At 41.9% G+C, this 18,307-nt stretch overlaps 1 protein-coding gene across 5 annotated transcripts in view; it reads right to left on the bottom strand.

The window, feature by feature from the left end:
* Nucleotides 1-7,462: 7,462 nt before the first annotated feature.
* RIC1 (RIC1 partner of RAB6A GEF complex) overlaps nt 7,463-18,307 on the bottom strand; it is a 57,365-nt gene continuing 46,520 nt past the window's right edge. For 4 of the 5 annotated variants that reach the window (XM_086629193.1, XM_086629192.1, XM_086629195.1 and 1 more), the window contains 9 exons: nt 17,042-17,158; nt 15,381-16,109; nt 14,898-15,056; nt 14,654-14,787; nt 13,374-13,660; nt 12,378-12,572; nt 10,334-10,511; nt 10,000-10,188; nt 7,463-9,581 (listed from right to left, as the gene is read on the bottom strand). In XM_086629193.1, the coding sequence (XP_086485319.1) occupies nt 9,290-9,581; nt 10,000-10,188; nt 10,334-10,511; nt 12,378-12,572; nt 13,374-13,660; nt 14,654-14,787; nt 14,898-15,056; nt 15,381-16,109; nt 17,042-17,158 (2,280 nt within the window). In that variant the 3' untranslated portion in view covers nt 7,463-9,289. Of the gene's footprint in view, nt 9,582-9,999; nt 10,189-10,333; nt 10,524-12,377; nt 12,573-13,373; nt 13,661-14,653; nt 14,788-14,897; nt 15,057-15,380; nt 16,110-17,041; nt 17,159-18,307 lie in introns of all 5 variants that reach the window. The other variant, XM_086629194.1, reaches the window with a different exon arrangement.

Below are 18,307 nucleotides of genomic sequence, written 5' to 3' on the forward strand. Positions count from 1 at the left end.
AAGAAACTTCACGCTTTTTTCCAAACTATGATAAAACATTCTGTGACATCAGTAGCGTGGTGTGAGCTGTGACGGACAGCAGCTCCCCGATCAGGTATCTTGCCTCCAGATTGTTCTGTAGTTGTGTATGATAGTGGCAAGAACCAGTTTCGTTTTCAAGGTGACTTCACAAAAATTGTCAACTGACTCATGGACTAGGGTAAGAGGTTTAATTACTGTAATCATAGTGACATGGCCATCCGTATCTTAAAACCAGTGGGTCTTTCTACACTGATCATCACTCAATTGTATCTGATTTGAAACTGCAATCCCAGTATTACGAGTTTGGGTTTTTTTAAACTGCTATTAATCATTTGAAAAACAGAGTTTTAGCTCATAACTCTGGTGTCTTGAATATAAAAAAACGTTTTGTACTGTACTCTAGCTGATGCACAGCTAGTTAACTAAAGCTGCACTGATGTTTACCGTCTTCCTCAGTTTCGATTCTTTTATTTTGTGTTTTGCCTCTGATTTAAAGCTTTGAAAAAGTGCTGTGTGAAGAATTGGTACTGGGAGCCAAAAATGTAAAAATGCCTGTTAGCAATTTCTGCAACTTCAGTGAAGCAATAACTTTTGCTAACTTGGGATTTAACCTTTATTAAGTAATTAAATTATGAGGGATATCTAGTTTGTTGTAAATTTCTGTCTTTGTAAATAAAAGCAAAACTTATTCAGTGAAACCTGATTTTTCAGCATGATTATGGCATATTTGAGCTGGTTTTATTCATCGCACTAATTTTTTATTTAAGATTGGGGTTGAAATGCTGCTAAGCAATGCTGGAGTTAAGACAGCTAGCATTAGAGCTATGTGGAAAATATGCATGGCCAAAGAATGTAAAAATCATCTGAGCTGAGAAATGTTAAAATGAGGGCCCTGGCTGTTTGCCTGGTGATGAAGGTTCTTCTTGAAACAAGATGTGGTATGGAAGAGTCATTGATATCAAAGTGTAAGTATTCTTTGCAAAACTGGTAGTTGGGTGCAAATTTTGTTGTAGATCACAGGTAGAAAAACAGGATGGAAAATTTTGCTGTTTCAGTGCCCATCTGCTTCCCCATTCAGTACAAGCAGGTTAGTTTGCTGCTGCTGCAGCTTATTATTTCTCATAAGAACTTCTGTGTGTCCTATTCTGTGAAATAGACACAAAGCAAGCAGCTGGTAATTCATAGAATCATAGAATGGTTTGGGTTGGAAGGGACCTCAAAGATCATCTAGTTCCAACCCCCCTGCCATGGGCAGGGACACCCTCCACTACACCAGGTTGCCCAAAGCCTCATCCAACCTGGCCTTGAACACTGCCAGGGATGGGGCAGCCACAACTTCTCTGGGCAACCTGTTCCAGTGCCTCAGCACACTCAGAGTGAAAAATTTCTTCCTTAGATCTAATTGAAATCTGCCCTCTTTCAGTTTAAATCCATTGCCCCTTGTCCTATCACTACACGGCCTTGGACAAAGTCCCTCTCCAGCTTTCCTGTAGCCCCTTTAGGTACTGGATGGCTGCAATAAGATCACCCCGGAGCCTTCTCTTCTCCAGGCTGAACAGCCCCGACTCTCTCAGCCTGTCTCCATAGCAGAGGTGCTCCAGCCCTCGCATCATCTTCGTGGCCTCCTCTGGACCCACTCCAGCAGCTCCATGTCCTTCTTGTGTTGGGGACTCCAGAGCTGAAGCCAGTATTCCAGGTGGGGTCTCAGGAGAGCAGAGCAGAGGGGCAGAATCCCCTCCCTCGCCCTGCTGCCCACGCTGCTCTGGGTGCAGCCCAGAGCACGGTGCCAGCTGATGTTGAGCTTCTCACCCACCAGCACTCCCAAGTCCTTCTCCTCAGGGCTGCTCTCAATCCATTCTCCACCCAGCCTGTACTTGTGCTTGGGATTGCCCCGACCCACGTGCAGGACCTTGCACTTGGCCTTGTTGAACTTCATGAGGTTCTCACAGGCCCACCTCTCCAGCCTGTCCAGGTCCCTCTGGATGGCATCCCTTCCCTCCAGCGTGTCCACCACACCACACAGCTTGGTGTCATCTGCAAACTTGCTGAGGGTGCGCTCGATCCTACTGTCCATGTCTCCAACAAAGATGTTAAACAGCACTGTCCCCAGTACTGACCCCTGAGGAACACCACTCGTCACTGGCCTTCACTTGGACATTGAACCGTTAACCACAACTCTTTGAGTGTGACCATCCAGCCAATTCCTTATCCACTGAGTGGGTATTTTAAAGGTAGCAGGGCATGGGAGTAGAGCAAGTCTTTGTTCTTAGTGGGGGCAGTAAGCAGCTCATTGACTGGAATTCCCCTGTGTTCATCGGAAACAGTTTACATGCACAGCCTTTTGTAAGTGGCTTTACTCTTCCTTAATGCTAGAGTTCTTCCCTGACTTTTGATGGCTTTGTGAATCTGTTATGATGTTCTCTGTCATGTTAAGCGGACGAAACAACCAGTCTGCAACGGGGAGAGTACACCAGTTTCAGAAGTACTATAACCCAACATCCTTATAAGGAGCAAAAGTCTCTGGGCAACTTTGGAGAGTACACCAGTTCCGGTAGTACTATAACCTGATGTCCTTATAATAATAAGGACAAGAAATCTCCAGGACTTTTGAATATAAATATGTATTTTATTTGTGACAGAATACAGGTTCGAGGATAGCCGGTGATAGCGTGTCCTAGTTTTAGCTGGGACAGGGTTTTTTAGCAGCCAGAAGAGCTCTGTGTTTTGGTTTCACTCAGAGGCTCACTCTGAGAAGAATGCTGATAGCAAGCTGATGTTTGTGGCTGGAAGTGAAACTCCAAGGACTTTTCAGTGTGCCGGAGTGCAGAAACACAGTGGGACAAGGGGGACACGATTCCCCTTGTGATTTGTGGTGGAACTTAAGATTGTGGGCCAAACTGGCCAATTAGTATTCTCTCTCTCTCTCTCAGCCCCTCTCTATTTCGGGGCCTCGCGTTCGTCCGGGATTGCAGCTTCGGGACGAGACGGGCTTCGCATACGAGGGGGTGGTGAGCACCTACACTGTGTATTAAATCATCTGTATTAAATTGTTCTTATCTCAACCCACAGGTATCCCATTTATCCTTTAATTCTCTCCCTCATTCCTGGGGGTGGGGGAGGGGGAGTGACCAGCTGTGTGGGGGGGGGGGGGAAGTTTTCAACCTAACCCACGACATAGTGACTGACTACAAAAACAACTCTAATTGAAATACTGCAGTGATAATATAAAACAATTACTGATCAGTGATAATACCAAATAGCTAGCAAGGTGTTAGTAAGTAATTAAGTAAGTGCACATAACACAGAGTTCTTACCCAATAGGCGTCCCTATGGGGGGGAGAAGAGAGGTTCAGCCCATCGACTGATCCCAGGCGTTCCGATGGGGGGGCTTCTCCCTAACATCCCCTTTGTTTGCCGCTATTTTATACTTTTTTCGTATCTTTTAGGTGGAGCTCGAGTGACTCTAGTCATACATAACTTTTATTAGGATTGGTGTAAATTTCTTTCGTAAGGGGTGTTCACAAATTAGGATTGGTGTAAATTGCTCGTTTGAGGGGTGGTCGCAGCTCGGAGGCAGGTGGAGGTGTGATTTAGTAGCTGGACACAATTTTGCCATCGCTGCTGAGGCAGCGGTTGTGATTCACTTCCCTCGATGGCATTTTTATGGTTATCTTTACCAGGTGCCTCTCTTCCCTGATAACAGGGAGGAGCCGCAATACCTCCGTACCGCTCTACTCCCCATTTCAAGGATATTGAGGCCTTGTTTGTTCCTGGGAGCAGCAGCTGTGCTTCATCTCAGAGCTGCTCTAATATTAGCTGAATTCTGGGGAACAATATTCTCCCATTCCCCTCCAATTTCAGCCATTTTCCCACAGTTCTCTATTAACATACATAGTACTCTGTTATGTATCTATAGGTAAAAGAACTTCAGAAATAAGTATTTTGTCAATTTAAGCATGTGGTTGCAGAGGAGGCCTGCACATGTGGTTATACACTCCACATCGCAGCGCTGGAGCATGTCGCTGCACCTCCAGGCTGCCTGTCAAGGAGAAGTGTGTGTTTAAAGGAAGAAAGGGTTGGGATGGTGCAACGAACAGGAGGATGTCAGCCCTCGCACACAAAATGGCAGACTGTTGAGCCAAGTGGAGCTGTTCTGTGCTAGCAAGATCTGTCTTTACTGTCTGTTCAGTCTGGGTTGGGTTGCAAGCCCGTTGGAAAAACACTAATCAAATAGACAAGATCTAACAAGTCTATACAGAACGAATCGCAGCATCTGGAACATACTGCTGAAGGCTGCCTGCACAGTAATGCTGTTCAGTACCTTTCCCTCGGTGGCTAAGCCTAGTCTTGTTCTTGATAATGATCTGGAAGGAGCCTGCGGGATGACCCATCTTAAAAGTTGATATATTGTCTTAGTGAAGGATGGTTAAAAAGCCATGCAAGGTCTGTAACCCAAAGTGCTGTCAGGAAACTGTGTGGTTAGACAATGTGAAGTTGCGTAAGTGTGACTTCTGTTTTGGAGATAGAACATGGATTCTCAGTCTTCATGAAAATCTGTTCCAGTCTCAGGGGATAAATTAGTCCTAGAAGTTACTCAGGCTTTCCTGTTCACTGCAGAACATGTTCTGTTGGGCTGTGACGCTTCACGGTTCTGTCAGAGCTGCAGGTGCAGCTTGGAACATGCCAAGGATACAGCTGAGACTTGAGCAGGAAATACAAGCCAGTTTAGGGAGATCTAGTCACTGCTGCCTGTGTCTCTAGTGGGGTGTAAAGCATCACTTGCCATTAACACAACAGTTTAAAAAAAAAATTAATTTCAGGAAAGCTGTTAAGAATCAGTATTGAAAGTTAGTGGTTTGTCTAGAAAGGAATAATTCTGTCAGTCTGGTCGGAGACTGCGGAACAAACACAAGCTCCTAAGCCAATAGGTACAGGTGAATTTCAGTAACTGCCCAAGAAAGCTGCCTGTGCACAATTTATTATGGGATATTGCTTTTTCTGTGTGTGGCAGTCATTGGTTTGGGTTTTTTTGATAGGAAACAATAATTTGAGAACAGTTATGGAAGAGTGGTTAGATGCCTTATGTCTGAACTGTGCAGCAGCTTCAGCGTCCAGCTGTGGGCCTTCGTGCAGTCGCAGTGCTCTCTTCCTTCAGGTGGTACATGACAAACAGAACACTCAGCAAGAGCAAGGTGTTATTTTTCTTTCAGAATGGTGTGAGAAAGCTCCTACCTTACCTGTGTTTAAGCACTGGGACTACTTTTGCCACTCACCATTAGCTGACATTCATCTCCCTGCTCACTAGAATATCCCAAAAGTCTTTAGCTGTAGGATAGGAAACCATCCTGAGCCAGTGAGTTGGGTCTCTCACCTCTTTTTTTCTTGAGGGCTTTCCTTCTGTCAGCTGAAGCCAGCTGACCGCCCTGAACAAGTCATCCATCATCTTCCATGTCATTATAGCTGTAGACAACTTCTCCCCTCAGTTTATACTGAGAAGATGGCACCTCTTTTGCACAGGTTCTCACTAGACTATGCGTTCATGTACTTCTGTTTACCTAGCAGTTGATCTCCACCTGTAGCTTACAGACACTTCAGCTCTAAAACCGTTTAAACTGATTGCTTTGGACTAAAACACTTGTGAAAAATGATCTTCTTTTGATTGACAAAAGTGATGGTGAAAATTATCCTCAGAAATGTGACTTGACTTGGGCAGTTTTGCAGGTATTCCCTGTGTGAGAGGACTTTTTAAATGGGTAGCAAGGAATCCAGCATTGTTGCTGGTTTTCAAAGGCAATTACTTTTGTACAGCATGAGAACCAGATCAAGAAAACTTGATGATTTGCAAATGCCGGTGAAGGAGGATATCTGACATCTTGCTGTGCCACTAGATGCTAAATGCTTAATGCAGCCAGGCTGGCAAGACCCAGGGCAGCCAGTTTCATGTGAGCTGGATCAGCAAAGTGAAAGTGATGTTCCAGAGAAAACATTTATCCTCAACTGGTCAAAGCGCCCGTTTTCCCTGTGTTTAGGTTGAGGCGTTAGCGCATGTTTGTAGCTGAACGACCATTTTGCGGTGGGTTCATGTTGGCTGGCTGCCAGGTGCCCACCATTCTCTCACCCCCTCTCCTCAGCAGGCCAAGAGGAGAAAAGAAGATGAAAAAGCTCTTGGGGTGTGACAGGGAGATTACTTACCAATTGCCATAACAGGCAAAACAAACTGGCCTTGGGGAAAATTAATTTATTGCCAATTAAAATAAAGTAAGATAGCAACACAGAAAGAGAAGAATAAAAGCACCTTCCCTCAACCACCTCTTTCTTTCCTAGGCTCAACTTCACTCTTCTTCTTCCATAATGGTGCAGAGAGATCAGGTATGGTCAGCTGAGGGTCGGGTCATGGTCAGTCTGTAACAGGTCCTCTCTGCTGCTTTGTCCTTCTCACACTGTTCCCCTGCTCCAACATGGGGTCCCTCCCATGGGACAGTCTTCCATGAACTGCTTCAATGAGGATTCTCCTCTTGAGAGGGTAGTCCTGCAGGAACAGACTGTTCCAGCATGGTGTGCAGTTCCTGCCAGAAAACCTGCTCCTGTGTGGGCTCTCCATGGGCTGCATCTTCCTTCAGGGGTCATTCATCAGCTCTGGTGTGGGGTCCTCCACAGGCTACAGCGTGAGTATCTGCTCTGATGTGCTCCACAATGGGTTGCAGGGGGAGAGTCTGCTTCACCACGGTCTGAAAAAGATTGACTGCTAAACAACAGTAGCACAGTAGTAAGATACTAATATTGTTAGCATCATTGAAGGTGTGCATTTGCTTGTACAGATCCACAGGCTGCAGGGGGTCTCTGCTCTGCTCCAGTGCCTGAAGCACCTCCTCCTCCTCCTCCTCCTCCTCCTTTTTATGGGTCTGCCTGTCTACAAGACTGTTTCTCCCTTTTTTTTCCCCTCTCCTTTCCTTCACTCACCTCTCACAGCTGCTGCACGGCACTTTTACCCCTTCTTAAATACATTATCGGAGAGGAGGCACCAGCCTGGATCACGGGCACGGCTGTGTCCGTGGTGGCTCTGTTGGAGCTGGCTGTGTGGGACGCAGAGGAGCTCCTGGGCTCTGCTCACCAAGGCCACCCCTGCAGCCCCCCTTGCTGCCACACCGCTGCCACCTGAACCAAATTCACATCTTTTCAAAACAAGTGAATGTAAATTCAAAGATGCACTAATGAGGTAATTTTTAACTTAGAAGCTTGATACTTTCATCCTGTAAAACAAGCCATAGGGGTACGATGTGGCAAACTAAAACAGCCTTCATCGGGGAGCTTCTTTGAGAGCTTTGTTTCTCTGAGACAATCTACTTGAATTCTGCCAGTGTGCTGTCAGTGGCTTAAAGTCAGAAACAGTTATTTTCCACAGGAGTAACTTCAAGTAAAGTTGAATACATTTCTCTTTTAATTACAGGTATAACAGCAGCTGAATTGAAATACAAAATTAGCACAGAAGATTTGCATAGAGATAATTACTACTAAAGAAGTACAAACTTCTAAAATTTCACCACTAAAAAGACTGAACTGCTAAACAACAGTAGCATGGTAGTAAGATACTAATATTAAGAATTTATGTGTTTACTTGTACAGATCCAAAACCTGAACAGAGAAAGCTGATCAGGATGGGCTTGGCTTACATCATTACCACAGAACCACAGAAAAATATTAACTTGAAGCACAGTTTTTATTTCTCTTAACATAGATTAAGCATTTTTTTATCATAAAAAAAGCTTTAAGTATCCCCTTATAACAATAATGGATTTTGATGTCAGATCACAACAGGCTTGTAGGTATGATAGACGTTATCTGTAACCAGTAGCTACAATCCAGACTAAGTTTAATGCTGAGACTCTTGAACTGGATTTCTTTCCTACGACCTCAGTATTAGTTTCAACTCTTAAATGGAAATTCAATCTGCATTCACTGAAATCTCCAGCTTTCCAAGTAACACTCGCAATTATTGCACTTGTACTGGTTGTATTGGCTTAGTAAAGCCGTTCTAAAGCAACAGTTTCATATTTGTACATTTTAAAGCACTTGATCTTATCTACAAAGGAAATAAAATGATAAACTCATGATTTATTCAACTTAACTGTGAATATTCTTAACTTTCAGAATTTAAATGGATGTGCATTTAGTAACTACACTAGAAAAGCAACAGATGCTATAACTACCCTATGATGACTAGTTTGGTCCATGTAAGTAATCAATGATGTTATAAAAAATAAACTAGTTTATTCTGTATAAAATGAGTAATGCTGCATTTTAGTTCAGATTGCACAGTACAAACAAGCTAATATCTAAATTAATACTGTTACAGGTAGTTATTACATAGGGACAGCAGCTAGAAAAAATAAGTACCTCAAAGCAACAGACTTCTGCAGCCAGCTTTCCATAACATTGTATGAAAGTTAAATATGTCTCAGTTAAAAGTATGCACATTATAAAATGTTTGAAAAATGTTTAAGTATGAGCTGTTAAACTAGTTTTCCATAGCAAGAGTATAGGATGATTATTTACATTTAAAAAACCAATTTTTCAGAAAAGAATTTACAAGGAAATAAATAACCTTCAGCAATCCCTTAAACCCAACTACAAGATCTGTAAGTGGCAGTAAAAAACAGGTAAGCCACCTTGTGTCAATATTAGGTCACTGAAGTATGCCTCATCCAGAAAGAAGTGCAACTCTGCTTTAATTTTACTAGTAATCTAGAAACATGCACAATACATATTGGTACCTTCAAATATGGTACAACCTTGAGTATTTGTACAAGAGTATTCACAAAAACATACAATATATTTTACAGTCCTTTAATACAAAATATCAATATCAAACCAATCTGAACTGCGACATTTCTTAGGCAGGCATGCTGCAAAGGATAACAGTTCTTAAATTTAATCCCCTCTTCGCCTTTTAAACTCAAGCAAGAGATAAGTAGTTTCTTCAGAACTTGTGTTGGTGATGAAAAGGTACTGATGAACATTAGCTGAACCTGTCTCTGTAACACTACTAAGTATCAAAACCTAAAGCTGCAGTCTGAAGAATGCATCAAAAATCTTGCCCCCTTTTGAAATTATTAGATGAAACTGCTGCTTAGTTATCCCCACTAAAGATTTCAAAGATTGAGGGAAAAAAAAAAAAAAAAAAGAGTTGAAATCCAAAACATGGAAGCATGTCTAAGAGCTGGTCTGCTTCCTTTCACACCTGATGCTTGGGAAGTCGTTCGTCTTCCGTTTAAGACACGACACAGTCATAACTGCCTTCTTGGAATGAATCCTCATCTTCTGTCTTAGACTTGTCCTCTTCATGCCTGCTTGCACTGCTGTTGCCAGCATCGCTCTGAGGATTAGTGCCATGGCCATGGCTAGATGAAGTCCTGTTTTCCTCGGCTCTGGGGTTCGCTTGTTCAGTAACCTTAGAAGGATTCACCGGCTGAAAAGCTTCAGGCTGTACTTGCTCTTCTGCTATTTCACTTAGTTTCTGGATCTGTGGTTTGATGATATTTAGAAATGGCTTGTACCCAGGGCTAGGAAAATAATGGTATAGAACATCATGAGTGAATCAAAAAATTAGGACTTGTCATATGCCTGAAAAGCAGCTTTTCTTTGGAGACGTTTAGTACAAATTAGTATCTTCTATAAACCTTCCTGTACAGAAACACCTTTTTTTTTTTTTCCTTAAAATAGGGGGAAAAAGGAAACCATAAACCAAGAGTTTAAAATAGTTGGAGGTTGGTTGTTTTGGGTTTGGTTTATTTATTTTTTTTTTCCAGAACTCTATTTTCACTCTATTTTCACAACTCTATTAGGTGACTGTCCTGAAATTTTCTGCAAAAGTGCTTTTAAATAGTTGCTTCACCTAGGGCTGAGATAATTACTTATCTAAAAAATAACTTTGAGTTATCTACAACTGGAATGAAAGTGAAGGTGGAAAGTAACTCTTACCAATCCGTAGAAGCCCATTTGTCAACAGCATATAGGCCAGTCTTGATATTCTGACAGATTTCTCCATCGATATCAGAGGATTGCATTACACTGAAAACCTGGTTGATGACTGAAGGTTCTCTGAGGATAAGGCCTATGACAATACACCAATCCAGACACCCTGCTTCCATGAAGATATGTAGCAAGTACCTACATGGAAAAACAGTCTACTTATTTCTTCTTCCACTGTGAAGACAAAACCCCAGTGTGATTCTGTAGACAACAGCGTTTATTTCTCCTAGTGCTGCACACCAGTCATTCTAAGTTTCAAAGGCAAAAAGATCACGTTACTTACCGCAGCTGGACTTGTGACTTGTGCGGCCCTTTACTAGCCAGTTCTAGAGAGATATGTTCAAGCTCTGACTGAGTTAAACTTAGACTGGAGAAATTTTCATCCACCATGGTCCAGTCACCATCCACCATAGAACTTGTTTCAGTCAGGTCCGTTGCTGAACCAATGCTGCATTCGTCACCTATCAAAAACACTCAGAAACATAAGGGAAAAAGAAACTACTTACTTTAGTAAGACTCAGAATTTCTGAACTACTTCTACAGAAATTGACAAATTGCACAGTAATGCTTTGCTCTGTGTCACAGTGCTCAGAAGTTACTTCAGACATACTCTCCATCTCACTTCAGCATTCTTCTTGTCACACTATATGGTAGAGTCATTATTGCAGGAATGCAGTAGTTTTTCTATCAAATAAAAATAAATTCTGCAGAATAACATCGATAAGGGATCTTAAAGATGTGTTGGCAAATATTGTAAGAGCACAGTGACAGCCTCCTACATACTATAATCCTACGATTGTCAGTAGGAAGGGTTGCAGTCTGCCTAAAGATACTGATTTCTTAACCTTTTAACTGTTACAAATGAAGATGCAATAGTAAGTTCTTTTCTCCATACAAAACCCTGAGGATTCTGAATGCTTGGTAATGTAAATATCTACCTGCACTACTTACAGAAAGAAATAAGTATTTGTAAATAAAAACATGAAGGGTAGATGTAGCCACCGAATTTTTACAGGAACAGTAACAGCAAAGCTAAAGCCATTACAGTGGTGAGTCACTAAGACAGCCACCCTCCAGAACAGTTTCCATATTAAAGTAGATGCACCTTTTCTGTGGAAAATGTTCAGGAAGTCAGAAGGTTATTTTATTAGCTTCTTGCCCATAAATACCACTGCTGGATTAGTTATTTGTAAAATTGTTATTATTATTAGAATTCAACTCACAAAGTTTTAAAGACCATTAATTCAGTTTCACTTTCAAAATAAACTGCTTCAAAATGCATACCAATGTCTATTGAATGCAAAGGTCTTTATCCAGCTCAGGAAAAAATGAGGTACTTGTTTACAGAAACAGTGGTAGTGGCAGACAGCAGTACAAGATAGTGCAATGAAAAGAGAAATAACTTTTCCCCATTTAAATTACACTTTTTTGGAGAGTTCTAAAACAAACTTACTTAAACCTATTGCATTCTTGCAGCTTCCAGAAGTAATAACCAAGAGGAAACGAGTAAAAATAGAATGAGGAACTGCCCAAGCAGAGGGAGAGAACCTCACTCCTTCTCCATTTTTTAATAGCAGCTCCAATTGCTGAGTCTCACAGGAGGCCCTAGCATCTTGGGGAGACTGTCGTTCACACTCAGGTACTTAGGTCTTTCCCCTAATAAACTGGAAATCATGTGATGTAGACACTTGAAAACACTGCTCGATGCTTGAGGACCAGAGGGAGTAAAAAAAGAGATGAATGGTCAGGTGAACATTTCCTGTCTCTGGCTGTGGTCAGAAAAGATGCACAGAGAATAAAATTCTTCTTCATATTTTCATAAGTTGATCATACATTTGAGCTTTTAGAAGAGCGATTTAAACAAAGCCATAAGAAAAAAGCAAACTATATGGGACTATAAACCTCCTCAGTAAAGAACGTATCTAATATCTTTAGTCTAAAGCAATCCAAAAGCACAAAGTTAATGAATTAGAACAGTGCCAACCTGTGCAAAGTGCCAACCCGTGCAAGAGACAAAGATAAAAAACTTAGAACATCTCAGCCAGTCTGTAAAAATACTAAATTTCAAGTTTACCACTACAGATAGGAGCTACAGCAAATACCCATTTCATATTCTACTTCAAGTACTTAAAGATGTATGGCATGGGCATCATCTTTCTGTTGTAAAAATTTCACTTCACTTTTCAACAAGAACTCTTTTTTTTTTTTCCCCGGCATTATGGTTATCACCAGTTGAGAGCAGCAATACAGCAGTGGCATGCAAATATCAAAAAATAAATGTGTACTTCCAGGTGTTTTTCCAATGAGCTTGCAGAAGGGTGACTAACCTTTACTTAGCAAAGGAGAAAGGAATGCATCTTGCATGTGTGGTCCATGGGATGAAACCGTGTCAATCTCTCTCTGCGTGGAGCTCATAGTGCCAAGCCAGCTGCGACTCCGAGGTGTGTTCGAAACCCCTGTGTCCATTTCCATGTTTGCAAAGGTGTCTGCAGACTGAGATTTTAGCAGCTGCTCCCCCACGGCTGAAAAAAAAAAGAACCCATCAAAGCAAAGTCATGTAAGCATCAAAAAGGAAATTTGGAAAGCTCTCTCCAGGCATTTCAAGAAGCTAAAACTTGTATCTAAGTCAATATTCAATTAGTTTCCTGAGGGATCACCAAAAGCAAGGGAATGCTGCAAGTTTAGGTATTTCAGGAATTTCTGATCAGCTTTTTATGTCAGTACTGGCATGAAAGAACTATCAGCTGATAAAGCAGTAGCATCAATAGAACTAAATAATGGTGCTGCTGCTACCAAAAAGAGGAAGACTTGGTAGGTAGTGTCAACCTCACCTAAGAAGATAAACTAGTGAACTGAGAGGTTAATAATACAAAGGAGGTTTACAGCAAGTCCTGAAAATTCTTTAATGTAAAGCAGATGTCAAATACTAGGAACATTACTTTTAAAAATATCAAACAGTTAATCAAAACTTCGTCTAAAGACTATACAGGAATGTTGATTTTAGCAATTTTCTGTCGCAGAGTTCACATCAAAGAGCAACAACCACATTCATCTCGACATCTGCACCAGTGACGTCCAGTTCAGTGCACCTGAGAAAGCAAGAAACCTTCACAGAAGCAGTAGTGTAACCAGGCTACACAAGAGATGCTGTCTGTGCCAAATGGCATCCCTTCCAAAAACACGCCCTGTGCAGGACAGCCGTGCAGGTGGCAAGCCTCAGCCTGTTCTTTGCTTGGCTGAGCTGAGCAAGGACAGATTCAGACTGACGGGTGTGGGACTGCAGCAGAAAAACCTAGTCCAAACCAACTCAGATGTGACAGCACCTGTCTTGTACTTCCCGTTCTTGAAAGGCGAATTAATGGACGAAGCTGGTATGACTGGAAACGGCCAGAGGAAATCCTCGTGTAGCTTTTTCAAAGCCAACACAAAGTCCTCCACGCGGGCAGCCCTGGCTCGCTCCTTGCACAGCCAGCCGATCAGCTCGAAGCCCAGCTGCGCGGCGAAGCAGCCGAGGTCCCTCAGCTTGATTTCCTCCAGCAGCCGCCGAGCGTGCCGCCAGAGCATCATGTCGATGTACATGTTCTCGGCGCAGTCGCTGTCTTTACTCCACCTACGGACAGACCAGACAACACTGACATTAAGACTGATAGAACGGAGTCACAAAGGCTGCTGGCCGCAACCACAGCACCTTGAGTGACCGGAGCAGCAGTGGGAGCTTTCTATATACCAACATGAGCAGTTTCCACACTTCCTTGCTATTTATGTTCTGTGAAAGATCCCACTGCCTCAACAGGTAAGTGAAATAAGGGAAGGAAGTGACAACAGCAGCAGTGTCCATAGAGTATTAAACTATGAGCAATGCCAAAAAAAAAAAAGTAAAGAAGGAGAGATAAAAGACAGATGCCACTGCAAAGTGACTGCTGAGAAACAAGTTTAGAGAACAAGTAATAGCCTAGGACCCTTCCTATCAAAACTCTTAAGATACCCTACGGAAAATTACTAAATAAAAGCATCTGAATTTGTACTAAGATAGTTTTGAAGGTCTTATATGGGGGAAAAAAGCCAAAACCAAGACAATAATGGATCCCAGCTCAGTGCTGCTTCTGAATATTAATACTAATCAATATGAATTCTATACACAGCAGTTTAAGAGGGATTCACCCCAAGGTTTATGGCTTGGCAACACACTATGAGATCAAGATGTGCACAGTATCACAGTGCAACATATTCTGTGATGCTGCAGTACTACAAACTGCTCAAGATACATCTTTCAGCAAAACAGATCCTTCAGATACGAAGGATGCCATCTCGCTAGCTATTTAAATTACAAGTGCATCTAGTGGATTCAGAGGCTTTTGGTCAGCAACAGTCACGTAAGCTTGTTTGTCCATATATACACGCAAACACACGCACATATATGTACACGTGTGAGAATACATCCTTCCACGAGTGTGAGAGAGAGGCACAGGCATTACGAGAGTCAGGAAAAGGCAAATGCAGAAGAACGCGGAGGGACACTATGACAAATCTAACTCATATCACATAATGTACTTGTGTAACTTAAATGAGCAGAGTTAGTACTGGTGCCTAACAAGGCAATTACCTTTTTCCAGATGGGCCGGAGGGCATACTCAGTGTTTTTGTCAAGTTGAATTTGCTATGGAGATTCTCTGCTGATTGGGATAAACTAATGCTGCGATGCCTGAAGAACTCAAAGCCACTACTTGAACTAGGTTCCTAAAACCAAGAAAACCCAAACGCACAGTCAAAGGAGCAAACGTGCTATATAGTAGCAAGATTCATCATACCAGGTTTGATGCACGGTATTTACTATTTTCATCACAAACCTGAGTTGTTGGCGTAGCTGGAGGTGTCTCTGTTTCTCCAGAGCCAATGGCTTTAAGAAATCTGATCATATGACGACAAAGATCCCACTTTCCCTGCTCTAAGGCAGTATTAAATAGGAGAGTAGCATGTTGTCTGCTAACTGCTGGAACTTCCATATTCTGCAAGTAACAAAGTGTAATTAAGTAATTTGCTTTTGCCACCAAGCAACAAAAGTTTTATCAAGTCAAGCCACATCATGTCATGTTCAAGTATACCAGAGATTAGAAGAAGCAAATTTCATGCTGTTATTTTCCTTTTTATAACAGTAAGCTAACTACTTACATTGCATGTTATTCCCCCCAGTTCATGAGTGGACATAATCTCAACAGAAAATTGTTAAATCAAAAACGTGTTTAACATGTGTGACTTTGGTATGACAATATTTTTAAATATTACAACATTAGTAAATATCACCTCTCTTGCAACTTATGAGGTACCATTACCTGTAGGATAATAAGGTAAGAGGCAGCTGTGTCCAAGTCCTGGGCCATTAAGCACTCTTCAAATAAGTCCTTCGGGTTTCCAACAGCAGCAAAAAGGTAATTCCACAGGGCATATTCTGTCTTCCTAGCACAATGAACAACTGTCTGCAGGAAGAGGGGGAACTCTGTAATGAACTTCGCCACAGTGGGAAGCAGAGGGTCGGGAATGGGTTCCCGCGAGGTAGCTTCTTCTTCCAGCACTTCATGAAGCATCAGTTCTAGTACGTGAGGAAAGTATGGTAGTGTGGCACAGGAGTGGGCCAAAAGCAAGGCTTGTTCGCCGAGGTTCCTAACCAAGAGCTGGCGTAAAATGTGATGGAGGTAGATCTGAGAGGTCCTCTCAACAATGGAGAAAGGAAAAAGTACCTCTAAGTGTTCTCTAGCACTGGTTTGAGTGTATAAACAGTCATAGAGCACAGTGTCATTAACAGCACCAAGAACCAAGGCATCTTCAAACAAAACAGCCAGTGGGTATATGTTGATGTGGAAAGGCAGCATGATCCGTCTTGACAGAAAGGAATGCGGTTTTCTATGATCTCTGGGAAACAGGGGAAGCCAGACTTTCATACCTGCCCCACCACAGCTGAGCCACAGAGCCTCCAGTAAGTGGCGTTTCTGTTTGTTGATCCTGCAAGTAGTCCATACGTTTTCAACAGACTGGGCTAGGACAACTGGAGCACAAAAGGGCAGCTATTTGGAAAAAAAAAAAAACACAAACAACAAAACACATTAGAATTCATTATCCTCCTTTTTTTTTTACCCTCTTCACAAGAACTCTTGTTTCAGCAAAGAACTACTCTCTTCAAAACATGCTGTTCTTCTAACAAAGAAGAAACAAATCTGCTTATCCCTTAACTGCACCCTAGCACCTGGGAAAACACCACTTATTACTTACAGTAACTCCAAAGACATTTCTTTCATTTTTTTAACCTCCTAATACTTAGCCACAAAGTCAGAGGCATGAGAGTAAGGGAGGAAAATAAAAACTTGCTCTCCACTTCTCCAGTTAGCCCAGGCGTCCAACCTAGAACTGAAAAAATTACTACAAACACCAAATTTGCTAGTGTTTAATTGAGCTGCAAGCAACTCTTCATCTAAACTTTTCCAATTTCAGTTTCTCAAAGAACTTATTTCATGCAGAAGTGTTTTTCATCAGCACAGAAAAATCAAAAAGTTCAGTCACTGACTTCTATTATTGTTATTTTTCAGAACTTTGTAAACATACTCTGCAAAAAGAGATAATGTTGCTTAAACATACAGAATAGTTTTAGACAGACTGGAGATTTTCTGTCATTAGAGCATACCAAATTTTGCACAGGACCTTTATGCTTAAAACTCGTGTCTTTCCCTGCAATACAAGTAGTAAACACAAATAATAAATACTTTAGTTAGACATTCACACAATTAAGTAGCAACATTTCATGGGTTCTTAAAAAAAAAAAAACACAAACAAACAACTACAGGAGTAGTGATTTACTTCCAGCTAACAATTCAGCCTTTAAGTGCAGACACTGCCTTGCATTATAGACTTCTTTATGCCTAGACTACTCCCTTCCACAACTTCTTCAGTCACTGACAACATCTTTGAAGCCACATACAATATTCCACATGTATTTACTCACATGCTTCCTTTGATTAGGATTATTATCCTTATCTCGTATCTGGGGTCCAGATCGATCCCTTTGCAACATGATGAGTTGTCCTGCTAAGTTTAGCATAATACTTTCTGCCTCACAAGCCTAAGGGTAAAAGAGTATCATGAAAATTATTTAAGGTTTTTGAATGCTTCATTTTACCCATAACCACAATACAAACCCAGAATAAAAAGGGTAAATTAACTGCACTGCCATACGGAGATGACTAAGAACCAAATTCAATGCAAAAGGACATAGAAAAATCAAGTAGAACTGAGTACCTACAGATGATTCATCAATGTAGTTCTTGTCCAAAGGAGTAAATACTGGAAGGTTTTTTGTTCACTAGACTCACTCCACAGGTTTATTTCATATGGGCTTCTTCCAAGCATGCCTGTTGGCATGGGCACGCTACCAGCGTTTTAAGAAAAGTAAAGCTCTGTGTTCTTATCAGTATCACCACTATATGATTGCCAGTATCTGACTGCAAAGACTAACACGGGTACACAAGCCAAAAAGTTTAGCCACACTTGTACAATGTCCTGGTTTTGACTGGGACAGAGTTAGTTTTTCTTTTTAGCAGCCAGAAGAGCTCTGTGTTTTGGTTTTAGGCTGGGATTCACTACGAGAAGAATGTTGACACTGCACTGATGTTTGTAGTTGCTGCTGAGACGTCAAGGACTTTCCAGCTGCCGCGTTCTTGCCAGTGTGCAGGAGCACAACAGGCTGGGGGCAGCATGGCCAGGACGGGGGGGTCCACGACTCCCCTTATGATTTGTACTTGGATTTAGGATTGAGGCCAAACTGGCCAATTAGTATTCCATATTGTGCAGTGTCATGCCCAGTATAAAAATGAGGGTTGACCGGAAAAAAGGGCCTTTGCTCTTCTGAGGGCTCTCTCGCTCTTGGTCTCTTGGAGTACTCTCTTACTCTTGTTCTCTTTTCGGGCCTTCCGCTCGTGTGGGATGGCGCTGTTGGGACTTACTTGCTTCAGGATTGCTTGCGGGATGGGATAGGTGTTGATCACCAGGTGGTGAGCAATTAGACTGTGCATCACTTGTTTGTATATGATATTATCACTACCTACACATATACATGTTCATAAATTATTATTATTATATTCAATTTTATATGATTATTAAACTGTGTTTACCCACGGGTCTCCTTTCCTTTTCTCCCTTAATTCTCTTCCCCATTCCCCAGGGGTGGGGGAGGGTGAGCGAGCTGCCATGTGGCATTTAGTTGCTGTCTGGG

The sequence above is a fragment of the Tauraco erythrolophus genome, chromosome Z, assembly GCF_009769465.1.
Source record: "Tauraco erythrolophus isolate bTauEry1 chromosome Z, bTauEry1.pri, whole genome shotgun sequence".
Classification (NCBI taxonomy): domain Eukaryota; kingdom Metazoa; phylum Chordata; class Aves; order Musophagiformes; family Musophagidae; genus Tauraco; species Tauraco erythrolophus.